General features: G+C 50.7%; 1 protein-coding gene across 1 annotated transcript in view; it reads right to left on the bottom strand.

Moving 5' to 3' along the window:
* The window catches only part of STEAP3 (STEAP3 metalloreductase), a 42,887-nt gene extending 18,174 nt beyond the window's left edge, over positions 1–24,713 (bottom strand). Inside the window, 2 exon segments of the mRNA XM_032637868.1 lie at positions 687–1,186; positions 24,650–24,713. Of these exon segments, the coding sequence (XP_032493759.1) occupies positions 687–1,166 (480 nt within the window). The 5' untranslated portion in view covers positions 1,167–1,186; positions 24,650–24,713.
* Positions 24,714–24,999: the final 286 nt, after the last annotated feature.

Here is a 24,999-nt window from a genome sequence, read left to right as displayed (position 1 = left end):
TGAGACATGGCCGCTGAGCCTGCACGTCCGGAGCCTGTGCTCCGCAATGGGAGAGGCCACAGCAGTGAGAGGCCCGCGTACCGCAAAAAAAAAACAAACAAAAATACAAACAAAAAGACCACCTTGTCTTGGTTAGAGCTCCTCCTGCCAACAACAGTGTGCAGCAATGGCTGTTTTCTGGAGCCATTTTCCACCCTCAGAAAAACCTGCTGTTGACTATTCTGAGAAATCCACGCAGTTTTTGGAAGCCCGTGGAATAAATGAGAGAAAGTTTGGGACATGCCTGCTCCCTTAGGACCTGGTACATGAGTGTGTTACCTTCTTCTTTCTAAGTGCAATCCTAAAAGCAAAATCTCTCCTCTGCTTGGCTCCAAATAGTAAAGAGAAAGCCATCGACCTTTTCCTCCTTGTCTTCTTGCAAATGAAATTACCATAGAAGAAAGAACATGATTTCAGGTTCCTATGAACTGGGTTCAAATCCCAGCTCACCAAGCTGTGGGACCTAGTGTGAGTAAGTTCATTAACATCTCTGAGCCTCAGTTTCCTGCTCTGTAAAATGGGACTTTGCAGGGCTGTGAGATGAGCTGAGATAATGTACATAAAGAGCCTGGTACACCAAGGGCCCTCAATGGAAGTTAGCCATTTACATTTATTGTTATGATGACTGGCATTCCTCCAGCACCTACCTGCCTGTTTCCATCCCTCGGGCCAGCCTGCAGGGTCCAGGCAGAGATGACATTGAAGGCCTTGACCACTGTGCAGGTGGGGAAGAGGGAGGCCAGGTACTCAGCATTGGACTCATGGTGCCGAAGGTGCTCCTGCTGTGTGGGGTTGCTCACGTCCACCAGGATCTTGCCGGCCAGCTGGTCACTGAGACCACATAGTGTGGAGTAGTGTTCCCGGAACATAGCCACGAAGATGACCTCTGGGGACCCCACTGCCTCCTCCTGGAGAGTCACTTGTGCTGCTGAGGGGAACAGCCCAGCCGTGCGTTTGGGGTTGCGGCTCCCCACCACCACGCTGAAGCCGGAGCCCACCAGGCGTGTGGCCAGGGAGCGGGCAAAGTCCCCACTGCCCAGGATTCCCACTTTGGGAACCTCCCTGGGGGCCTCAGCAAGACTGCCGTCACTGTCCACCAGGTGGCGGCTGATGAGTGGCTTGTCCATCTCTCCTGATGTTCTGGTGGCTAGAAGAGAAAACAGGAACTTGATCAGTGGAGGGCTTCTGGACTGTCCCTCCTACCAGCTCCCTCTCTTGTCCACTGGAGCTGCACGGGGGTCCAACATTCACCCAACAGGGCTTTATGAGTATTAACATGTGCGAGCACGGGGGCACAAGCTGAACAAGACCCAGCCCCTTCCTGAGGAGGACACAGCCTCCAGAAAAGGAGAGGAAAGGACCTCTGCCCTCCACACTCTGTCCTTTGTCCTGAGTTATTTCCTTGGTACAAATTTTCAAGCGTGAGAGTGCTGAGAAAGAAGGGTATGGAATTTCTGTGATCGATGCTATGCAGTGCCATACGTCTTTTCAAAAGGATTATGTAATGGCCGGTGTTACTACCCAGGAGTGACCCAACCTCAGCATCACCGGGTTTATCCGATTACCAGGAAGGGTAGACGTGTTCCTGTACTTGTTTACATTTTGCATTTTGGGATGGTGTCTCTGATGCTCTTCTTTAAGTAGATGATGAGCAGCTTAAAGGCGCTCATCTTATTTGACTTTGGATCTCACCATTTGTCCCAAGGCCCGGCACAGAGCTGGTGTTCAATATTTGCTGAATGAATGAACACTGAAATCCTACTCTCTGAGGGTGGGATTGGAGTGGGACATGACAGTGAATGGGACCCTAAGATTGGGTGGGTGCCCTGGGAGCTCCTTTACTAAGTCTGAGATATGAGGGGACATGGAGGAAACCCTGGACTTGGGCCACGAATTTATAGTAAACTTGGGTGGGAAAATTATTTGTTTTAATGGTCACCAACTTCTAACTGAAAGTTGCTATTTTCTTCAAGTATGAATGTAAGTAGCAACACAGTAGTATTACCCTACCTGTGGGTTTGTCCCCAGTAATGACCAATGTCACATCGCAAATTTAATTGTGAAAGAACTGTCCAAATACAATTTAAACTCATCATTAATTTAAAATTATGGTAGGTGGAACACTTCAATACAGAAAGCAAATATTAACATATCTGAAGGGAAAATAGATGACATTATAAATAACAGTAGGGGACTTCACTACCCCACTTTCAACCATGGATGGATCAGACAAAAAAAAATCAGTATGGGAACATTGAACTTGAACTGTACTTTAGACCAAATGAACCTAACAGACATATAGAGAACGTTCTGTCCAAGAGCAGCATAATACACATTCTCCTCATGTGTCACAGAATATTCTCCAGGACACAGCATATGTTAGGTCATAAAACACATCTTAACAATTTTAAGAAGACTGAAATCATATCAGGTATATTTTCTGACCACAATAGTATGAAACTAGAAATCAATAACAGGAGGAAGATTAGATAATTCACAAATATGTGGAAATTAGTACACTCCTGAACAACGAATGAGCCAAAGAAGAAATCAAAAGGGAAATTTAAAAAAACTATCTGAAACAAGGAAAAATTGAAGTACAACATACCAAAAAGTATGGAATGAAGCAAAAGCAGCTCTAAAAGGAAAGTTTATAGCTTAATGCCAAAATGAAGAAAAAAGAAAGATCTCAAACAACTTAACTTTACACCTCAAGGAACTAGGAAAAGAACAACAAACTAAGTCCAAAGTTAACAGAAGGAAGGATATAACAAAGATCAGAGTGGAAACAATTGCAATAAAGGCTAGAAACACAAGAGAAAAAAAAAATCAATAAAACTAAGACCTGGTTTTTTGAAAAGATAACACTGACAAACCTTTAGGTAGATTCACAAAGAAAAAAGAAAGACTCAAATAAGATAAAAAAAGAGAGACATTACAATGGATAACACAGAAATACAAAAGATCATGAGACTATTATGAACAATTATATGACAACAAACTGGACAACCCAGAAGAAATGGATAAATTCCTAAAAACATACCATTCTACCAAGATTGACTCATGAAGAAATAAAAAATCTGAACAGGCCACTAATGAGTAAGGAGATTGAATCAGTGATGTAAAAAACTCCCCCCAAAAAGAAAGGCCTTGGACTGGGGGGCTTCACTGGTGAATTCTTCCAAACATTTCATGAAGAGTTAACGCTAATCCTTCTCCCACTCTTCCAAAAAACTGAAGAGGAGGGAACACTTCCAAGCTCATTTTATGAGGCCATCATTACTCTGATATCAAAGACAGATAAGGACACTACATGAAAAGCAAATTACAGGTCAATATCCCTGATGAACATAGATGCAAAAATCTTCAATGAAACACTAGCAAACTGAATTCAACAGCACATTAAAAGGATCCTACACCATGATCAAAGTGGGATTTATCTCTGAGATGCAAGGATGGTTCAACATAAGCAAACCATTAAATGTGAAACACCACATTAACAGAAGAGGGACAAAAATGATATGATCATCTCAATAGATGCAGAAGAAAACATTTACCAGAATTGAACATACTTTCATGACAAAAACTCAACAAATTAGACACAGAACTAGGAATGTACTTCAGTATAATAAAGGCCATATATGCCAAGCTCACACCTAACATCATACTCAATGATGAGAAGCTGAAAGCTTTTTCCTCTAAGATCAGGAACAAGGGTGCCCACTCTTGCCGCTTCTATTCAACATAGTACTGGAAGTCCTAGCTTGAGCAATCAGACAAGAAAAAGAACAAAGGCATCCAAATTGGTAAGGAAGAAATAAAATTATCTTTGTTTGCAGTTGACGTGATCTTATATATAGAAAACTCTAAAGACTCCACCAAAAAACTGTTACAACTAAGAAATTAATCCAGTAAAGTTGCAGGATACAAAATCAACATACAGGGCTTCCCTGGTGGCACACTGTTTAAAGAATCTGCCTGCCAATGCAGGGGACACGGCTTCGAGCCCTGGTCCGGGAAGATCCCACATGCCGCAGAGCACCAAAGCCCATGCACCACAACTACTGAGCCTGCGAGCCACAACTACTGAAGCCCTCATGCCTAGAGCCCGTGCTCTGCAATAAGAGAAGCCACCGCAATGAGAAGCCAGCACACAGCAAGGAAGAGTAGCCCCCGCTCACCGCAACTAGAGAAAGCCTGTGCCCGGCAACAAAGACCCAACTCAGCCAAAAAAAAAAAAAAAAAAAAAGAATCAACATACAAAAATCGGCTGTGTTTCTATATACCAACAATTAACTATCTGAAAAAGAAATTAATAAAACAATCCCATTTACAATACCACCAAAAAGAATAAAATACTTAGGAATAAGTTTAACCAAGGAGGTGAAAGAGCTGTACACTTAAAACTACGGAACACTGATGAAAGAAATTGAAGAAGACATAAATAAATGGAAAGACATTCAGATTCAAAGTAATCTATATAAAAATCCCAATAGCATTTTTCACAGATATAGAAAAAAATCCTAAGATTTGTATGGAACCACAAAAGACCCCAAAGAGCTGAAGCAATCTTGAGCAAGAAGAACAAAGCTGGAAGCATCACACTTCCTAATTTCAAATTGTATTACAAAGCTATAGTAATCAAAGCAATATGGTACTGACATAAAAACAGACATAAACCAACGGAACAGAATAGAGAGCCCCAGAAATAAACCCATGCATATATGGTCAATTAATCTTCAGCACAGGTGCCAAGAATACCCAGTGGGGAAATGACAATCTCTTCAATAAATGGCATTGGGAAAACTGGACATCCTCATGGAAAAGAATGAAACTGGACCCACATCTCACATCATACACAAAAATCAACTCAAAATGGATACAATCCTTAAACACAAAAAAAAAAAAAAAAAAAAAAAAAAAGGTAAGACCTGAAACTGTATTACTGTCTTAGAAGAAAACACTGGTCTTATCAATGACTTTTTTTGGATTTGACACCAAAAGTACAGGCAACAAAAGTAAAAGCAAACAAGTCTAGTCTGACTAAGTCAAACTAAAATGTTTTTGCACAGCAAAGGAAATAATCAACAACATGAAAAGGTAACCTATAGAATGGGAGCAAATATTTGTAAACCATATATCCAATAAGGGGTTAATTTCCAAAATATATAAGGAAATCATATAACTCAATAGTTAAAAACCCAAATAATCCAAGTAAAAATGCAAAGGAACTGAACAGACATTTTTCTAAGGAAGACATACAAATGGTCAACAAGTATTATAAAAAGATGCTTATCATCAGTAATCATCAATCAAAACCTCACACCTTTTAGGATGACTAGTGTCAAAAAGCCAAAAGATAATAAGTGTTGGCACACATGTAGAGAAAAGGGAACCCTTGTGCATTGCTGGTGGGAATGTAAATTTGTACAGCCATTATGGAAAACAGCGTGGCGGCTCCTCAAAATATTAAAAATAGAACTACCATATGATCCAGCAATCCACTACTGGGTATTCACCCAAAGGAGATAAAATCACTATCTTGAAGAGATCTGCGCCCCGTGTTTATTGCAGCATAATTCATAGTAGACAAGATATGGAAACAACCTCAGTGTCTGTTGATGGATGAATGGGTAATGAAAATGTGGTGCATACGTACAATGAAATATTATTCAACCTTAAAAAAGAAGGAAATCCTGACATTTGCATCAACATAATGAACCTGGAGGACATTACACTAAGTGGAATAAGCCAAACACAGAGAGACAAACACTGCATGATCCCACTTCCATGTGGTTCTGAAAAAGTCAAACTTAGAAGCAGAGAGTGGAAAGAATGGTGACCAGGAGAAAAGGGGAGATGTTGGTCAAAGGGTACAAACTTTCAGTTATAAGATGAGAGATCTAATGAGTATTATGGTGACTACAGTTGATAATACTGTATTACATACCTGAAGTTTTCTAAGAGAGTAGTTCTCAAGTGTGCCCAACACACACACAAATGGAAACTATGTGAGGTGACGGATATGCTAGTTAGCTTTATTGTGGTAGTTAGTTCACAATGTATATGTATATCAAAATATCACATTGTATACCTTAAACATACACAGTTTTATTTGTCTTTCATAACTCAATAAGGGTGAGGGGAAATTAAAAACTAAAATTATAGTAAATATTAGATTCTGTCACTAGATCTTGTTACTTAACATAAAGAATCATGCATGTTACTATTACACGTCTTTTAAAAATATATTTTAGGGACTGTGTTTCAATATAGTAGGTATTCTTTGTAACCCTATGTAATTTTACGTATGGAAGAAGAGCGTTATTCTGAGAAGTTTAGGGGCTTCACCAGTCTATGAACTCATGGGGGTCCTCGGCATAGGAGGGTTAAGAATCCCTGCCTGGAACCAGTGGAGCTGCAGGGATGGCTTTTTAACACCCTCTTCCCACTTTCCACAGAAGCCTCCTGGCACGCGCCACACACCGGGTGAGGTGGGAGGCACAAGATCTAACACAAGGGGCCACAGGGGAACCAGGAGGCTGTGTCCTGGCTCTCCCACGAACCAGCTGTGTGTCCTTGGACAAGCCCCTGTGCCTCTCTGGGCCCCAGCTTCCACCTTTGTAAATGGAGGTCACAATCTCTGCTCCGAGGTGGCAGACAATGCAATCTTAAAAGGCTTTGAAAACTGACCTGGATGTTTTACAAGGGGGCAGCAGCAGCTCCTAGCTATGGGATGGCCACCATGTGCCAGACACTGCTCTAGGTGATGTGTGATGCGTTGATGAGTGGCGGTCATCCAGTCCTCACAGAACCCCATGAAGTAGGGCCATTATTATCCCCAACTTAAAGAAGACGAAATGGAGGCTCAGAGAGGCTGAGAAACCTGCTTCAGGTGGCATAGAGGGGAAGCGGGGGGGAAGGAAGAATGGGACGCAGGTCTGTTGGCCTCTGTAGTCTGAACTTCCCCAAGAGTCTTACTGCCCAGATGGAGGACAGTGACCTGTCCAGCAAGTAGCAGAGCTGGGACCACTCTGGCTGAGAAGAGAGGGTCAGTGTGGAAGCAGACGCAGTGACCGAGAGTCAGGGACACGTGTTGCTGTCCTGCGTCCGCCAAATACAGGCAACTCCCCTAGCGTCTCACGCCTCTGGAGTGGTTTCAGAGCATTGTCCTGTCTCTATCACAGACACCAGGGACCGGCTGAGCTAAGCCCCTTCAGGGTCATTTTTTGGGGGACACACAAATGGAGGGGCCATGACCACACAGACATACAAGCACCAGCCGGAGCCTCCACGCTGCTCAGGCCAGGCTGACTGTGGGCTCAGACGGGGATTGCCACTCCCTGAAAAACGGGAAAGAGCGTTTTCTGCCTGGTCTGGGTATAGGATATTTTTCCAAGTGGTGATGATCTATGCTTTGTAGATGCACATGGGTCTCGCGAGGATCCCCAGAGCCCAGGCTTAGAGTCGTGTGTCCATGGGCTGCTTTAGCACCCGACTTACCGTTGGGTAAGCCTGGGTTCTAGTTCTCACTCTGCCACCTTGGGCCTGTCAGTGCCTCAGTTCCTCAGCTATAAAAGGGAGAGATCACAGTACCTTCCTTATGGGGAGGTTGTAGGAATGAAGCCAATGTGTGTATAGCACTCAGAACAGAGCTCTCTTGGTATATAGTAAGCGCTGGGTGGATGGCTGTCGGCAATGACGCAGACACTGGTTGCCAGCACTGTCCCAGCAGCGGGGGTGAGGCAAAGTAAGGATGTAGAGACCCTGTCAGCACCTCTGCAGCCCTGGGGAAGAGGGGCGAGTGGTGACAGGGGCCTTGCAGGTGGCCTCAGGCCAGCGCCGGGGATTTGGGCCAAGGTAACTGTAAATCCCTCCCCGGGGACTCCAGCCTTCCCTATGGGTCAGTCATGACTGGGACGGATACCCCAGGGCTTTCCCCAGTCCCTGCCTCAGCCACCTGGAGACACCAGTCCTGGGGCAGGTTTTGTCCCTACGGGGAGGGAGAGTCACCACGCTGAGGCCTTCAGGTCGTCTTCACATTTGCTAGCAATTTGGAGGATCCCAAGTAGATCCCCTCCTGGACAGAAGCCTCTCCTCTGGCTTTGCTCTCTCTCTCTCTCTTCTCCCTCCCATCTCCTGGGCAACTACCATGTGCTGAACACTTAGGAACATAAGGATGAACAAGATGTGCTTCCCACTTTCGGATGGTTTATAATCATGTGCATGTTGGGTGGCGTGTCCACCCATGAGTGGATGCAGGGAAGAAAGGGATGGGGCTGCCAAAGGGGCAGCCAGGGAGGGCTTCATGGCACACACAGCATCTGCTGGTCCTTGCAGAGCCCCGAATGATTTACAGCCTCACGGCAAACCTGAACCAGCCCAAAGAGAAAGTCAATGAGACCTGGACTTTGCATCCTGTCCTTGTTTATCTCGAGACTTCGCATCACGATGGGGAGAGGAAGGGTTTGGGGCTGGCACTCAAGGCTCACTGCTGAGAACCTCATTCGGTCCCCTTTTGCCCAGACGAGGCAGCTGCAGCAGAGGGAAGCCAAGGGCATGGGCCTGGTGGCCTGGGGCTGGTCCCAGCTTTGCCCCAAACTGGCCCTGGGACATGGGAGCATCTGGGGACCCTATTAAACATCCCAGACTTATGGTCCTAAGGGGCCCTGCTTTTAGCCGCAGGGTAAATGGAAATTAAACGTAAAGCACATCTAAAGTGCTCTTGCTACCAAAATTCGATCCTTGGGACAGGAAAACACCAGGTTGTGACGCCTCCTTCCCCTCCAGCTCTGACATGGGGACACAGCCACCTGGGCAGAGGTGCTGGGTTCTAATCATAGCCACGCCCATCACTCACTACTCAGGTGCCTCTGCACCTTGGTCCCCTCACGTTTAAAATGGGGACATGAATTGTACGTCTTCCATGCCTTGTTGTGAGGATGGAACTAGTTAACGAGAGCCACCTTTTCTGGCTGGTGCTATGTGTATACGTGTGTGTGTGTGTGTGTGTGTGTGTGAGTGTGTGTGTATTCTCTGAAGTGCTTCACGGGCCTTTCAAAATTCTTCCACCCTCCCAGTGCCCAGCACAAGGCCTGCTGCTGGCGTGATGCTGGCGAGGGTAGGACAGGTGGTAGAGTCCTGGAGGCCCCAAAGGTCCAACAGAGTCCCTGTTGCCTGTCCATGTGGCCCAAAGGTGAGAGTGCCTAATCCTGGCTGGGCCCTGGCTCCCTGGCTGTTCTATTTACAGATCTGGGGGTGGGGGGAGGAATCCAACAGCCGCTGGGCTGGGGGGGGCCTGCGGCCTGCACACACAAACCTGCCCGTTTCCCCTTCCCCCTCCCAGGCTGCGGACGAAACAGCACAGAGGCCCGGGTGTGCAGGCACTGGCACCAGCTACGGTTCCCAGTCCCCTCTGGGTCTCTGCCCACCTTGCCTGGTCTCACCTCCTTCCTGGCAGGGCCCCAACATGGGCTGTTTGTGGCTGGGAGCCAGGCCTGGCCCACTGGCCTACCTGCCAGCTCTCATCCGCTCTTGGGCAGGCCAGCGGGCCAGGCACGTAGGCAGGCAGGGCGTGGACAAACCCGCAGCCTGTTCTGCACGTAGCACGCAGCCCTTCAGACCCCAGTGGCCGGAGCAGGCCACGGCCGGGAAGGGATCACCATGGAGTTGGGTGTGGGTAGGTGGCGGTGGGGTGACCAGCTGGGCAGCCGGCGGCCGGATGGTCTACAAGCCAACTGGGGTGCCGCGCACCCCCTCCCAGCCAGAGGCTGACTTAGTTAGCACTTCTGGCCTTGGGGACTGACAGAGGAATATGGCCCAGTTCTTGTCCTCAAGCAGCCCACAGTTATCTTCAAACTTTAGTTTTAGATTTTAACATTAAATCTGGGGGGACACATTCCTATTACTGCTCTATTTATTTATAAATATATTTAAATATGACTGGTGCACTATAACGTTATATACAGAATAAATCGTATATAAACAAATATAAATGTAAAGAGAGAAGGCTAAAATGTAAACACAGACAGAAGCTTTGAGCTTTCTTCCTGCTCCCAGGGATGACCCCTTACCATACCTGGGGAGGTCCACACCCTCCTAGACACCTGGGTCCCCGCGGAGTGACAGGCGCCAAGACGCAACTGAACAAGGTCTCCTGAGAGAGGACGCTGCCTTCAGGCAGGGCAGCTGGGCGGCTTCCTGCGGGAGGTGGGTCTGAGCTGAGCCTTGAAGGATGTGAGAGGGAGCCCGGAAAAGCCTTCTAGAAAGAAGAGCCTGTGTGAGCAAAGGCCCAGAGGCCGAATAGCAGGTGTCCACGGACAGCTTGTGGCCCCGGGGGCAAACTGGTGTGCGCCTACAGCCAGCACCCGGGAGTTGGCAAGCCATAAATGAAAACACAAATTCTTGCCCAGAACTTTCTTTAAACCTAAAAATTATAGGGTTGAAAAGAGTATGGATCCAAGAGGCTGAAACTCTGGGTTCTATCCCAACGATTTCCTCACCAGTAGACACTGGACAAGTTACATCTTCCCTCTAGCTTCATCATCTGTAAAATGACCGAGGGCTGCCCGGCTTCGCTCAGTGAGCATGGGGGCAGTTAAGGGCCTGGGGCTTTGCCTGTGGTTGGGGGCTTCCCTACGTCCTTTGCCTGTTGGCTTCTCTGTGCACCCCTGCGCCACCCCACTCCCAGTCAGCTTTGGGAGGGTAGATAGAGATCACCATGCTCGTTCCATGGCCTGACTCCAAAACCCAGCTCTGTGCCTGGCACACTGCAGAAGTTCCGTGCATATCTGTGACCGGAGATACATATCACGGGAGCTTACAGCTTCACACCTTACTCTATTTTGTCCTTTGGGGGCAGAAATTCTTCCAAAATGCAGTGCATATTTCAAGAGAAAGCAGTCAGGTCCTCACCCAGAGATCAACCTGAGCTGCAAGAAGGGATGTTCTTGAGTCTCGTCTTGTTTTCATAGGAAAGTTTTATAGCCTTATATCCTCCCTCATTGTCAGGATATTTATCACAGCTGTCAGCCTGCTGGCCTCTTAATTAAAGCCCACCCAGGTCCTGCTCATTTGCTGTGGACAAGAATTACAGATAACACACTATCAAGAAAGTGAAAAGACAACCCACAGAATGAGAGACCAATTTTACAAATCATATATCTGGTAAGGGACTTGTTTCTAAATATATAAAGAACTCTTACAACTCAATATTAAAAAGACAACCTATATAAAAATGGGCAAAGGATTTGAGTAGACATTTCTCCAATGATATACTAGCTGTCAATAAGCACATAAAAGGATGCTCAATATAATAACCACCAGGGAAATGCAAATTAAAACCATGGGTTACCTCTTTACACCCACTAGGATGGCTTAATCAAAATAAGACAGAGAAAATAAGTGTTGGTGAGGATGTAGAGAAATCAGAACCCTCATCCACTGCTAGTGGGAAAGAAAAATGGTGTAGCCACTAGGGAAAAGAGTCTGGAAGTTCCTCAAAAAGTTAAACACAGAGTTTCTATATGCCCCAGCAATCCCACTCCTAGGAACATATACAACCTAGAGAAATGAAAGCATATGTACAGACAAAAATATGTGCACCCGGGCTTCCCTGGTGGCGCAGCGGTTGAGAATCTGCCTGCTACTGCAGGGGACACGGTTTCGAGCCCTGGTCTGGGAAGATCCCACATGCCACGGAGCAACTAGGCCCGTGAGCCACAACTACTGAGCCTGCGCGTCTGGAGCCTGTGCTCCGCAACAAGAGAGGCCGCGATAGTGAGAGGCCCGCGAACCGCGATGAAGAGCGGCCCCCGCTCGCCACAACTAGAGAAAGCCCTCGCACAGAAACGAAGACCAAACACAGCCAAAAAATAAATAAATAAACAAATGTGGGGTTAAAAAAAAAAAAAAGGTTGGCCCAGTTTAAAAAAAAAAAAAAAAAATAGGTGCACCAATGTTCCTAGTAGCACATTCACAATACCCAAAGAGTGGAAACAACACAATGACCATCAGCTGACGGATGCATCAACAACATGTAGTTTATGCACACAATAGAATAATATTCAGTAATGAAAAGGAATGAGGTACTGATACATGCTACAACATGATGAACCCTGAAAATATTATGCTAAATGAAAGGAGCCAGTCACAAAAGGTCACATATTGTATGATTCCATTTATATGAAATGCCTAGAAATAGGCAAATCTATAGAGACAGAAAGTAGAAGAGAGGCTGCCAGGGAGTAAGGGGAGAAGGGGTGGGGAAAATGATACAGGGTTTCTTTTGGAAGTGATGAAAATGTTCTAAAATTGACTGTAGTGATGGTTGTACAGCTCTGTGCATACACGAAAAACCACTGGTTGTTTACTTTAAATGGATGAATTATATAGCATGTGAATTATAGCTCATTAAAGTTGTTACAGAAAAGCTGAGAGCTTCCCTGGTGGCGCAGTGATTGAGAGTCCACCTGCCGATGCAGGGGACACGGGTTCATGCCCTGGTCCGGGAGGATCCCACATGCTGCGGAGCGGCTGGGCCCGTGAGCCATGGCCGCTGAGCCTGGGCGTCCGGAGCCTGTGCTCCGCAACGGGAGAGGCCACAACAGTGAGAGGCCCACGTACCGCAAAAAAAAAAAAAAAAAAAAAAAAAAAAAAAAAAAGCTGAGATACCACACAGCCTGTTATTAATGTGTGTAAACTAAGAATAAACATGCTTTGGTGAGAGTTTAAGGACTCTTCAGTGAGCTTAATGCGTGAATTTTGTGACATCAATGCTGGTGATTCTGCAACCTTCCAAATTTATTTCCTAGCTGTTTTCCAAAATTTGAGGTTTCTAAGCCCCAGGAACTCTAGCAAAGTGAGGCTTATGTTGGTGTAGGGGAGATGGTACCATGGGCTAAACAGCCCTCTTGGCTACTGAGTGGACCCTGCAGCTTTTGCCCACACAGCTACTTCTCTGCACTCCACCCCATGCCAGCAGACAGCTGTTCTAGAGCCACGCTGGACGGCATGCAAGGAAGGGTACTGAGGTCTGCGGCCCACCCTGCCAGCTCCCAGGGTGGGTCAGTGAATAGGACAGATGTGTTCCAGTGAGAGGGGACTGGCAGGCATCATCTGTCATTCATCCAAGTGGCTGAGGGTTTATATAAAGACATATGGCTAGAAACTGGCACACAACTGCAAATCTGCTTGCGTTAGGTCTGATCCATTCGTCTTTCCCCACCAAACTCAGTCCCTCCTTAATGAGGCAGAAGATCAGCCCCCGAGAGCCATCACTGGTCATGGGGAAGCTTGCCCAGCAGAACGTGGTCTCAGGAAAACATCTGGATGCTCTGGATTTACTCAGGATCAGACGCCTTCGTAAACTGCGAGATAGGCCAGCAAGAACCCAGGCAGCTATGGGGTCATATTTCAGCTGCGCCCCTTATTAGCTGGGTGGCTTTGGCAAGTCACTTTACCTCTCTGAGCCTCAGTTTCCTCATCTGTACAATGGAGTGCTGTTACTTACCTGAATGAAATGTAGGAAGGATTAGATGAGATAAGCCAAGTGCCATGGTCTGAGCCTGTTAAAGTCACACAATTTTCAAGATGTTCCTTTCTGCCTAGGATTTTTAAAAACCTTTGGTCTGTGTAACGCATAAATAGAAGCACCTAAATCAATACATGGTGTTCTCTGCTGAATGGAAAAATTTACTCTAAAATTTTCTAAAAATAAGCTCTGAGATAATGGTCTGGAGATCTGCACACATTTCTCACCAAGACAACTGGAGGAAAAGACTTGCTGCTCTTTGGGACTCAGGAAGAGGTAAGAAGAGGGGGGCAGTAGAGCAGGGAGGGGTATAGTAGGGAGAGGCTGGTGGTCAGTGGCAGGGCACCAGGGTGGTCTGGGACTGGGCAGCGAGCCCTCTAGGGGTTGCTAGTCCCAACACCGGGCTCCCTGCCGGGTTCCCTAATGGCTCCTCATGCCATTGAGGTCCCCGGCCACCCTTCCTCACCAGCATCCCCAGCTCCTGGATCAAACCCTACTAGCTGCCTCTCTGCCTTCCCACCCCTTGAGAACAGCCCTTTCCCACTGACAGTATTTCTCTCCTTCCTGCCTGTCTCCTCCCCGGACTCCAAGTTCCTTGAGGGCGAGAAAAGAGTAAAACTCACTTCTGTAATCCCAGCACTTAGCCCAGTGCCATTAGGTCAAGCCTGAGCTACACTGGAGTCATCTGGTGGGCCTGTTAAAACATACTGCTGGGCTGCATCCCCAGGATTTCTTTTTTTTTTTTTTTTTTTTTGCTGTACATGGGCCTCTCGCTGTTGTGGCCTCTCCTGTTGCGGAGCACAGGCTCCGGACGTGCAGGCTCAGCGGCCATGGCTCACGGGCCCAGCCGCTCCGCGGCATGTGGGATACACTCGGACTGGGGCACGAACCCGGGTCCCCTGCATCGGCAGGCGGACTCTCAACCACTGCGCCACCAGGGAAGGCCTTCCCCAGGATTTCTGATGCTGCCGGTCATAGGACCCCCGGCTGAAAATCACTGCAGTAGATGTTCACAAAAGGTCTATGTGAGGGGTGAGTGAATTAATGCATCACTTCTCGAATTCTTATAGTCGGGCCCAGCTCTCCATAAAGCCCTCCCTGACCCACAGGGCCCCTTGTATCAGTATCTCCCCTTATGCTCCTCTTGGTCTTGAGGGTCAGGTGTGTGTGCCCCATTGCTGCACACCCTGGCCTCCCAAAGCTGGCTCCTTCTGGTAAGGAGAAGGTGGTCCAGGCCATGGCGGCATTGACCACTCAGCCAACGAGGCAAACCCTCCAGGAGAATCGCTCCCACAGTCCCCTCCCCTCCTGTACGTGGGTCACCAGGCCCACTGCAGGCTGAGGGTGAAGAGGGTAGTAGAACTGGGAGACCACACAGATCCCGGGGACCCAGGAGCCCCCAACACAACAACTGGGGTGATTATCCCAGAGTATGAGTTTCCTGGATGACCTAGAATTCAGACGGCCTGACACCATATTCATGACTTTCTTTCACTAAGATTTAATAGCCAGGCCCGGAGCAAGTGCTCACGGGCGCAGAGGCAGGAGGGTGGTCAGTGCTGGTTGCGAAGGGGAGGGAGTCGGTGGTCAGCGCCAAGACCAGGGGCGCAAAGCGGGAAGATGCTAGGGTCCCCATGCTGCACAACCCCAGGGGCGTGATTTACATTGTGATCCGTGTGAACAGGGCCCTCTGGAGCTGCACAGTGCACAGCCTGTACCGTTTTATGCAAAGGTTGGTCCTGCCAATGCTCGTCCGAAAAATTTCCTCATTTGTTATTCCCTGAGTACCCACTGTGTACCCAGCGGGTGTTCTGGCAGGTGGCTAGAAGACGGCTTGTCCTCTTGGGACTCTTAGGGGAAAGGCCAGCTACACCCCGCAGCCAAGAGAAAAGTGCTTGCAAGAGGGCGTGCCCAGCTCTGTGGCAGCCAGGGAGGAATGCCTGTCTCTGCCCAGGGAGGTCAGGGCGCTGGCATGTGGAAGCAGCCAGCTCCCTGGACCCCTTAATCCCGCCAGGCTAGAGGCTATCGGCAGTGGCCGCTGAACCTGCAGCCTCAGCACCTGGGGTTGGGTGGCTTCTTGCTTTCCAGGGACACCCGCTGCTGCAAGCCCTGGGACCAGATGGGTCTCGTGGGATGTTGCTGTCCCCACCTCCCCCCTTGCCGTGGTGTAAATCTGCGGATTCAGCAATGGGCACCCTGCTCCTGGGGAGGCTGGAGGACGGGAAAGGGGCAGAGGCAGGCAGCCAAGCCAGAGAGAGGCAGCTCCCGGGGCTCCTGCCAAGGAGCTCAGCCTGCCTCACGCGGCCAGTTTCTTGGGCTGGGGTGCATATGCTTCCCCAGCTCTGCCCTGCTGATGGGCCACCTTTTCCAGGTGGCCTCCGCACTCTTGTCACATTACCATTGACTGCACACACCGGTTCACTCATCTGTCACCCCGCCAGACTGGGGGCCACTTGCAACTCATTTCTGTGTCTCTAGCATCCAGCCTGGGGCCTGGCACCATGTAGGTGCTCAATCAATGTTTGTGGCTTGAATGACTTAACTGCTAGATTCTGTGCCTGAGGGCAGAGTGCGCTTGAGTGAGTCCCGGCTGTTATCCCCAGAACCTAGCTGGGGTCCTCCTGCACCCAGTGGGGATTCAATCATACAATGCGTTTCGAGTCCCTGCGGTAGCCTGGCCATACTGTTAGAACTGGCCAGACATTTCACTATTGGATGAACTTCGTAACACAGAAGACCAATGCACAGCTGTGCTTAAACACTGCAAATAAACAGAATAACACAAATGCAGCTTAGCTTATGCAACGCTGGCAAAAGTAGGAAATCAAACCCCATACCCGAGGCACATCAGGGTGCAGCCTGGTAAGTGCATACCCAGGGAAGGAGGCTTCAGGGATGCTGGGTCGATGGCTCCAGGGCCCAGTGAGCCTCTGAGCCAGGGGGTAGAGCGGTCTGCCCAGTCTCCATCAGGGAGAAGCATCTGGGGCAGGTGAGGCCCAGCTGCAGCTTCTGGCAGATGGCCTCTGTGGCTTTTCCCAACCAAGGCCCACCTGATCTATAGTCTCGACTCTGGCCATCCCTCCTTATGCTTTTTTCCCCCCGCTCAAGTCATAGATTTAATCTCTGTGCCTGGAAATTCCTTTTCCTCCAAAGGACAAAATTCACAGTGAGGCAGAAAGGCCACTCCTCTGTGAAGTCCTCACCCTACCTCCCCTTCGAGGCAGGATGAATGCCCCTCCCCTAGTTCCCTTGGCTCTCTGCAGCACAGGTAACAGGATGGAACCAGCACACGATGGCAGGTACTTTCCTTAGTACCTACTTGGACTTAGAGGTCCAAGCGGTGGATGGCGGTGGGGTCCCTAGCCCCCTTTAATCTCCGTCACCCCTCCCCATGTGCTAATGTTAGTATGAAAACTAATACCCTTGGTATGAATAATTTACATTTCCCGGTCAGGTAAAGTGAATAACACCTCCTACAAAATCGTTCCCATTTTATAGATCTGAAACAAATAATCGAAGTAAAAAGCCGGCTACTTGCTATGCAAATAGAAGCAGCTTTCAGGGAAGTCCCCTAGTTCCCCCTTCCCTCCACATGACTGCCCCTGAAGCCACATCATGTAGAAATCCCAGGACTTCCCGGGGCTCTAAGGTTCGCCTGCCCTCCCCTACCGGGATGCAGCTGGGAGGTCACATCCCGGCATCCAACAAGTGCTTGGCAGCTGCCACATCACCGTCGATCAGGAGTCAAAGAAGAGAACTTACTGTGAGGCGAGGCCTGACTCAAACGGTGGGGAGACTCTGACTGTGGACTTGTACACTCAGGGGATCATTACTTCCATTTTACAGATGAGAAAACTGAGGTTGAGGCCCCACTGTTGGCTCTTGCCCTAGTCCCGTCCAGTCCCTGCATTCAAGCTGCCTCTGGGGCAGTGAGGCTGGGCAGCTCGTGGCCGTGGGCATGAGTCATAGCCGGTTACCTGGTCTACATGGGGCTCTGAGGTGGTGGTCTTGGCTTCCTTGTGGCTCTCCCTCTGCCCTGCTGAGCTGCCCAAACTCATACTTTCCAGCCTCTCGTTCTCAGGCTGTATCTGCAAATCTGGGGCTGCCCTCTTCTCCTAGATTCTAAACCAAGGCAGCGCAGGCCCTCCCTCGCTGATCTCAGGTTAATGGGTCCAGGGGGCAAGAAGGAGGTGCTACCTGAGTCCAGGTGCCCCTCACACACACACACCCTCCCTGCCGACAGCTGACTTGAGGGGAGACAGCATAGAAGATGCCAGTCTCAAATCCAGGTTGAAAAGCTGGGTCATAGCCACACACATTCTTAATTGGTGCATTTCTATTTTCTCTGTGGGCATTTTGCCTTTCTGATGGACTCTTACAAACATTTTACTGTTACATTTCTTGTAATACTGCCTGGAATCGTTATTTAGACATCATTAAAAAATCATTATAGTTTTAAAAAGAAGGCTGAGAAGCTCCTACAAAAGAGAATACAAGAAGCACGGTGCGTACACGCTCATACAAGCCTGTACACACACAAATACACACATGTGCAAGTTTGGTTGGACAGAAAAGAGAGGTTTATCACCACAGCGCTTGCAAAATAGAAGTGAATGAATAATTTTTAGGGCTTTATCCAGACATTTAGATTTTTGAAACATTCTAGAAAAATCCGGTTTGATGACTTACACCAGTCGTTCTCTGAGAAACCAACCCAGAAGTGGTTAACGATAAGTAAAATTTACAATTCCCAAATGGACCTGCCTTCCACAGAAATACATCATAAACATGAACCGTCTTTTTTTTGTAACACACCAGAACCTGCAAAGCTCTTGTTCTCATTAACTGAAGGCACTGTGTGTGATAAATCCCTAAACCCCTTATTCGGAAAAGGGTCCTGACTTAATGTGTACATGATAAGATCTCCCATTTCGGCAAGAACTTCACCAGACTGTGCTCTTTGGTGCCAGTTGCCAAACGGGGGCTCCCTGAGGTGCCGGGGTCCACTTAAGCAGGCAAGGGGCTCATGGGGCTGGAGGGAGGGGCCCACACACTGCCCAGGCCACCTTGGCTCTCACCGGACTCACCAACGACAGGCTGATGTGAGGGTCTGAAGCACGGGTCCTTGACAGCCCCACTGTGATCTGGCCACCCGTTCCTGCTGGGGTCTCCCTCTGACCTGCGAGCAGCCTGACTTTGGTTTTGAAGACAGGCGGATGCTGAGAAGGCGTGGGACCTGCCACGGGCCAGGCTGCCGGCCCCCTCAACCTGCACTCCAGTTCCTGGCTGCAGGGAGTGGACGGGGTGGTGACTGATGCTCGGTTTCAGAGTGCACTGCGGGAGAGTGGCTCTGTCTTCATACTTCCTGTTTAGGGAGGAAACCTCACTGGTGGTAATTAGTGGCTCAGAGTCAAGTCTCTTTGCTACAGGAACTGAGGCGGGACAGACAGCAGAACCCAGGATACATAAAATGAATAAACGTCATCCACTGCAGGGCGGATTGCCTCACCACAGGGCTGTGTGTATGTGTGTGTATGTGTGTGTGAGAGAGAGAGAGAGAAGGAGAAAGAGAAAGAGAAAGAGAGGGACACCTTTACTTCTCGGATACAAAGCCGAACGTAATGGCTGCAGAAAATGGCAATCTACCAGTTGCTGGGTGGGTGATGCATTGCAATCACGGTGGCTGTCATTGGCTTAGTGATAACTCCTTACATTTTGTGCCAGCAAAGGCTTCACAGTCATCTTTACTTGCTAGTCTGTGCCCGTGGTGGGGAGAAAGACAGACAGACAGGAGGACCCACAGAAAGACAACCCTGTTCGGAGGGCAAAGCATGGATGGGGTGGGCCTGCCCGTGCCGGTGACCCTGCCCTGCCAGCGACCCTGGAGGCCACACCAACAACACAGAGGGAGGCTAGAGGTTTGGAGGCTTTCGTATCATTGAAGTTAATTATGCCAAGTTCAGTCTCACGACAGGTGTATTTGATTGTTTTCAACTTGTTGGAAAACTGGCGATCTTGGGAAACTAGCTCTGAGTAACCCTGGGCATCTGGGCCTTTGATGACCAGAATACATCACCCTAGGCTCCTGACAGGTTTACTCTTATTACCAGCAATAGATCAGGGCCTGCACGGTTCTCTGCTGCGGCTCCTAAGACTTGTCACTTCTACTCGAGCGCACCCGCGTGTGGGCAGGGGCATTCTGGCATCTTCTGTAGTCCAGCCTAGGCCAGCACGTGCAGACTGACTTTCCCCTGCTCAGCTCACCCTGCCTCCTTCAGTCCCCGCTGCCCCCCACTTCTGCCAGGGCTGCTACCTCCACCTGAAGTCCTGACAGCCTCGTGGCCATCCAAATGCCGCTTCCCTAAAGACCCAGCCTGGGCCCTTGGGCCTGCCGGGTACCTCCCAGCCCCCCCAGAGTCCTGCAACCCTCTCCCCTGCTCTGAATACAGAGGCAGCTGTTCAGGTGGGAGATCTAGTTAGACAGACCTAGGTGTGAATTCAGGTTTGGCCATGTACCAGCAGTGTGACCTATTTTCCTCCTCTGTTCTGATGGTTAAGTGAGACAGCGAACATGAAAGCCCCAAACCCACATCTTAGCATTGCTCTTACTTACGCATGTCCTGCGTTCCACTGTGGGCCACAGGCAGCCCTGGACTCTTCTCCCTCTGCCGCCTGGTAGCATTCTGTATCCTCACTCAGCTTCCCAATTGACTACAAGCTCCCTGAGGGCTCTCCACTCCTGTGTACCTACCCAGCCCCCAGCCTCAGTGAGGCTGGTAGACGCCTGCGGGCTGGGGGCTCTCAGGCAGTGCTCTAGAACAGTGAACACCAAATCGCCCAGGAGTTTCGGCAGTGGACTTCTGGGCAGCTCTATGTGTGGAGCCGCTGCCTGATGCAGTGGTTGGCGTGGGCTCAGCACGCTCTGTTCCCATCAGAGCTACCGGGTGGTCTCCTATCCCCTTGGAGAAGCTGCACAGTCAGGAAACCGCACTTCCTTCTGAAAGCAAACCCGCCAGGTATGAGCAGACAGGATGTCCTGGCACACCCCCATGGCTCCAGCTGTGATGCCCTGTCCCCTGAGGTTCTCCCTGAGTTCCCCCCAATCTTGGGATGCCCCCTCTCCCCTCGCTTGCCACACATAGCCACGCCAGATCAGAATGTTCAAGAAGAGTTGTAGCAAAAGTTACGGGAGGACAAAAGGCAGCCAAGCCAGAACTTACAAAGCAGTCAGGTCTCCAGCCTCCAGGCTTCTAATCCAGCAACACCAGGAGGGCGGGGCTTCCCCGAATGGAACGCCCTGAGCCCCCATCACAACCCTTGGCCACCTGGCCCGGCGCGTCTTGCTTTCTTCCCTTCCAGTTCCAGGCGCCACCTGACTTCCAGCCAGAGTGGAGCCATCTCCGCAGACCAGCCGCAAAGGGCGTGCCCTGACCTGCAGCGGCGGCTCAGGCCGCGTCCTGTGCATTACCGACCCACGTACACGTCCAACTGGGCGCCCGGGCTCAGCACAGGGCCCTTGGATCCCAAAAGGCCCGTTTGGGTGACTCCACAGGCCCTGTGTCTGGCCGTCCTGTCTTTGCGCAGACTCCCCCTGGAGGGCCCGTCTCACAGGGCCACCTGAAGCCCCCTAACATCCTCAGCTGTGAGCCCTGAGTCATTCAGCTTCAGAGAGACCTTCACCCCGACTGCAGGGCATGCTGTCACCCTCCCAAGCCCGCCAGTCAAATCACAGGCCTACCCTTCCCACAGCCTGACGGCCACCATAGGCATCGGACGCTCCAGTAACAGGAACGGTCTTCCCGTCACAGACCCAGCACATCGGCTCCCGGAAACCTGCTCTCTACACATGAACCAAGAAAGCTTAGGCCCACTCCCCGTGGAAAGCTTAGGAAGCCCATTCACCAGTCCCTAAATTCCTCTACATTTACCTGTGACTGATTTGATAGTCTTGGGGCTGCATTTTTCAGTTTAATCTCCTAATCGGAGAGTTCCAAAAGGCTTAAAACTGTGCTGTGCTCCGACCCCACCTGGCTCTCGTTAAGTAGAAGAGGGAACAAGGAGTAAGTTACTGCCTGATTGCAGGACAATCAGTGCTCACCCGTTGCACGTTCTGCCCGGTGACTGTGGTGACCGATGAGGACAGACTGATTGGAAAGAGTAATTCTCTAGTGACAGTTTTCCACACCTGAGGAGGAGGGAAACATTTTGCTCTGGGTTGAAGTGCCAATGCAGGGGTTTAGGATCCTGCATAAATTAGCAGCCACCGATCCCACCCTGACAGCAGGCACAGTGGTCAATACCTCCAGCTAGGCGGGAGCCGTCTCCGCTTTGGAATCCTGACTTGCATTAGCTGTGGGACCTGGGCCTCAGCTGCCCCACTTGTATTCAGAAATAAGTGGAGGGCATGGGTTTTCGTGGGATGATAAATGGCAACCGACACTCATCCTGCCAGAAGTGGGACTCAGCCAGGTCCTGAGTGCCTGGCACCAAGTCAGTGCTCAGTAAATGTTGAAAGAATAAACGATGATGCAGAACTTGGACAAGCATATAGTTAGTGGTTAGGAGCACAAATCTGGCCTCAAAAGAATGGAGTCTCGTGTTCTTGGGCAAGTTACATGGCTGGGAGAACAGCACCGTCTACTTCGTAAGAGAGTCGGAAGGTTTAAGTGTGCTCACACACATAACATGCTTGGCATGTGGGAAGCGGGACGTTCAGTGATGACGACAATTGCCATTTCAGGTGTGAAGGAAGAGGTGCTCATGGCACGCCAAGGATGTGAAGGGCTGACATGCAGAGGTCTGGGAACAGCGGGGCAGGTTGGACGGGCAGGTGGGTCCAGCTGCAGTGAGCAGGCAGGTGGAAGTCAGACTTGAAAATCACCTAGAGCGCCCTGTCCCCCCAACCCTTGCCTCCCCACCTCCAAGTTCTGTAATCTCCACAGCTCCTAAATTGAGGCCTGGGCCCGAGGTCAGGTCTGCAACAGAGAAGGGGAGCATGGAGGCCACGCTCTAGTGAGCCGAGGGATTCAGAGCAGAAGAGCAATGAGCCTGGAAGGTCCCCAGTTGACTTTAACACAAACTCTGGGGGAAGGGGGAGGGATCTGATATTTACTGCACTCCTAAAACCCAGCACTTCACACGGTGCACATACACCACCCCCGGCAGGCATTATTATTCCTGTTTTACAGGAAGATTATGTCCCAAGCCCTTAGCAAGGTTTCATAGACGAAGCAGGTTCAGAGAACGGAGGACTTGGCCAAGGCCACATGGTAAAGAGCTGTGATTCAGACTTGGGGGTCCACCTGACTGCAAAGCCAGATGCCCTCCCCTGCAGTCAGCCTCTCCACTGCTCAGGTGTGCGGCTTGGGCTTTAGTCCTTAAATTTCCCTTTTTAACTACCTGAAGCCCTGCCCAATACTCTGAGACGTCCAGCGAGGGAAGGGCCCTGAGTTAAGGACAAGAAACTTGAAGGGGAGAGGAATTTACCTGTTTGGCATCTCTAGGCTGGAGAGGGCACACCTATGGTCCCAGTGTGGCCAGGCCTCGTCCTAGGGAGCTCAGCGGGCTTGGGGCTGGCTGTCCAACCCTCTAGTGAACAAATGGCCCGGCCTGAGCTCCCTGCGAGCTCTGAGGCCAGGGTCACCCCATGCCAACTCCAGGCCTTCCTCCCCCAGGCCTGGCTGAGGCTACCTGTCCACCATTCAAGGCCTCCTTCGGGGAAACCTTTCTACCCCAGTGATAGCCCCTGCCCCACTACGTCCATTCATCCATCAGACATTGATTAAACACCTGCTCCAAGGTGACCCCTCTGCCGGCCACTGGGGATAGAGTGGGAATAGAGATGAGTTAGATACAGTCCCAGCCCTCCAGGCACTCCTGACTGGATGTAGGAGGGGTTCACTCTGCAGAATTGGATTCAGCCAGCTGTGGGTAGGACCTAGGCACCTGTTTTTTTTTTTTTTTTTTTTTTAAGAAACCATGCAGGTGACTGAAGGGGCACACCCAGGTGAGACTCTTTGGTCTTGTGGATATTCTGACCCCCAGTACTGCATCCTTCAGGCTGCCACAATCCTCTGAGAACATGGCCTGTCTCTTCTCCCACTAGCAGGCTCCTCTGGGCTCTCAAGTCAGATAAATCCTACTTTCGCAACTTGCTACCCGGGTATCCTTGCAAAATACCCATGCTCTCTGAGGCTCAGTTTCCCCGTCTTAAATGAGATAATTGGTGCCTTCCTATGCTGAGGACTAACTGGGATATTGTGCGCAAAGCAAGATGTCTGGCACAGATGAACGCACAATAAATGTCTGCTATTAATTATATCATCACTGCACTCTGATGGACAGAAATATTTCCCTGTGGGTATTTCCAGAATCCCTACTTCTGGAGCTTGAGAGGCGGCCCTGGAAACCTGCGAGGCCTCTCCGCGGAGCCCTCTGCCGGGGCTCCAACGAGACCTGTCTGCATTTTCCCCGTGGACCCAGCCTCCTGGCCCTCACAGGAAATATCAGCTTGTCGTACCCTCCCCTTCACCTATCCAGAGTGAACAAAGTTTCAACCACACCTCTCAGGGCAGCCTGCCCCCGATTTCGGGGAAACGGGCAAGGGAAATGGGGTAAGTCTGCCAGGCTCCGCGGGCAGAGCACACTGGTGCGTCCAGCCGCCTCCCGATCAAGGTCGGGAGCCCCCGCCCCTGCCGCCTGCCTAGCCCGCCCACCGCTCCCGCCCTCCCCGGAGACCGCGGGCCCGGAGCTGCGGGGAACCGGGGGCCGGACGACTTGGCGGGTCCGCGGGCTGGGGCGCGAGAGGCAGCAGCCCGGGGGCTTAGCGTGGCCCCTTCAGTCCGGCCCCCGGCGCGGGCCGCGTCCGGCCTAACCGGCCAGAGTGGCGCCTGAGGTTTGCGTCCCTGGGGAAGGAAGGCGCCCACGGAGTGGGGGACCCAGGACCCAGGTTCGCTGCCGCCGGGCACACGTGGCTCGGTGCCAGCGGCCCAGGTCTCCGGCACGCGCGCGGCGGCGCGCGACGAGGGCGCTCCAGGGCGGGCTCCGGGGCGGGGGGCGAGCGGGCGACGGGTCACTCACCTCTCAGGCCCGCCGCTCGGAGCAGCGGCGGCGGCAGAAGGTCCGCGGCGGAGGCGCTGGCGCTGCCCGGAGGCTCCTCCTCTCCCCCCGCCCCGCCTGCCCGCGGGGCCGGACCTGCGGGGGAGGTGGCCGCCCGCCAGGCCGCTGCTGCTTATCCGGCTCGGCCGCCTCCCTCGGGGCCACAACCGGAGAGCCGCAGGGTCCTCGGGCGGCAGGCACCAACGATCCTCCGCTCCTCAGCCCCTGGCCCGAGCTTCGGACACGTGTTGATCGGCGCCCCCTTCCCCGATTTAAAGGGTGCAGAACTCCCGGACCAACTCTTAACCGGGACAAGGGGGTCGTGTGGAGGC

This window comes from Phocoena sinus, chromosome 7 (assembly GCF_008692025.1).
Source record: "Phocoena sinus isolate mPhoSin1 chromosome 7, mPhoSin1.pri, whole genome shotgun sequence".
Taxonomy (NCBI): Eukaryota; Metazoa; Chordata; class Mammalia; order Artiodactyla; family Phocoenidae; genus Phocoena; species Phocoena sinus.
Note: the sequence above shows the minus strand (reverse complement) of the source record. Positions and strands in the feature narration are given on the sequence as shown.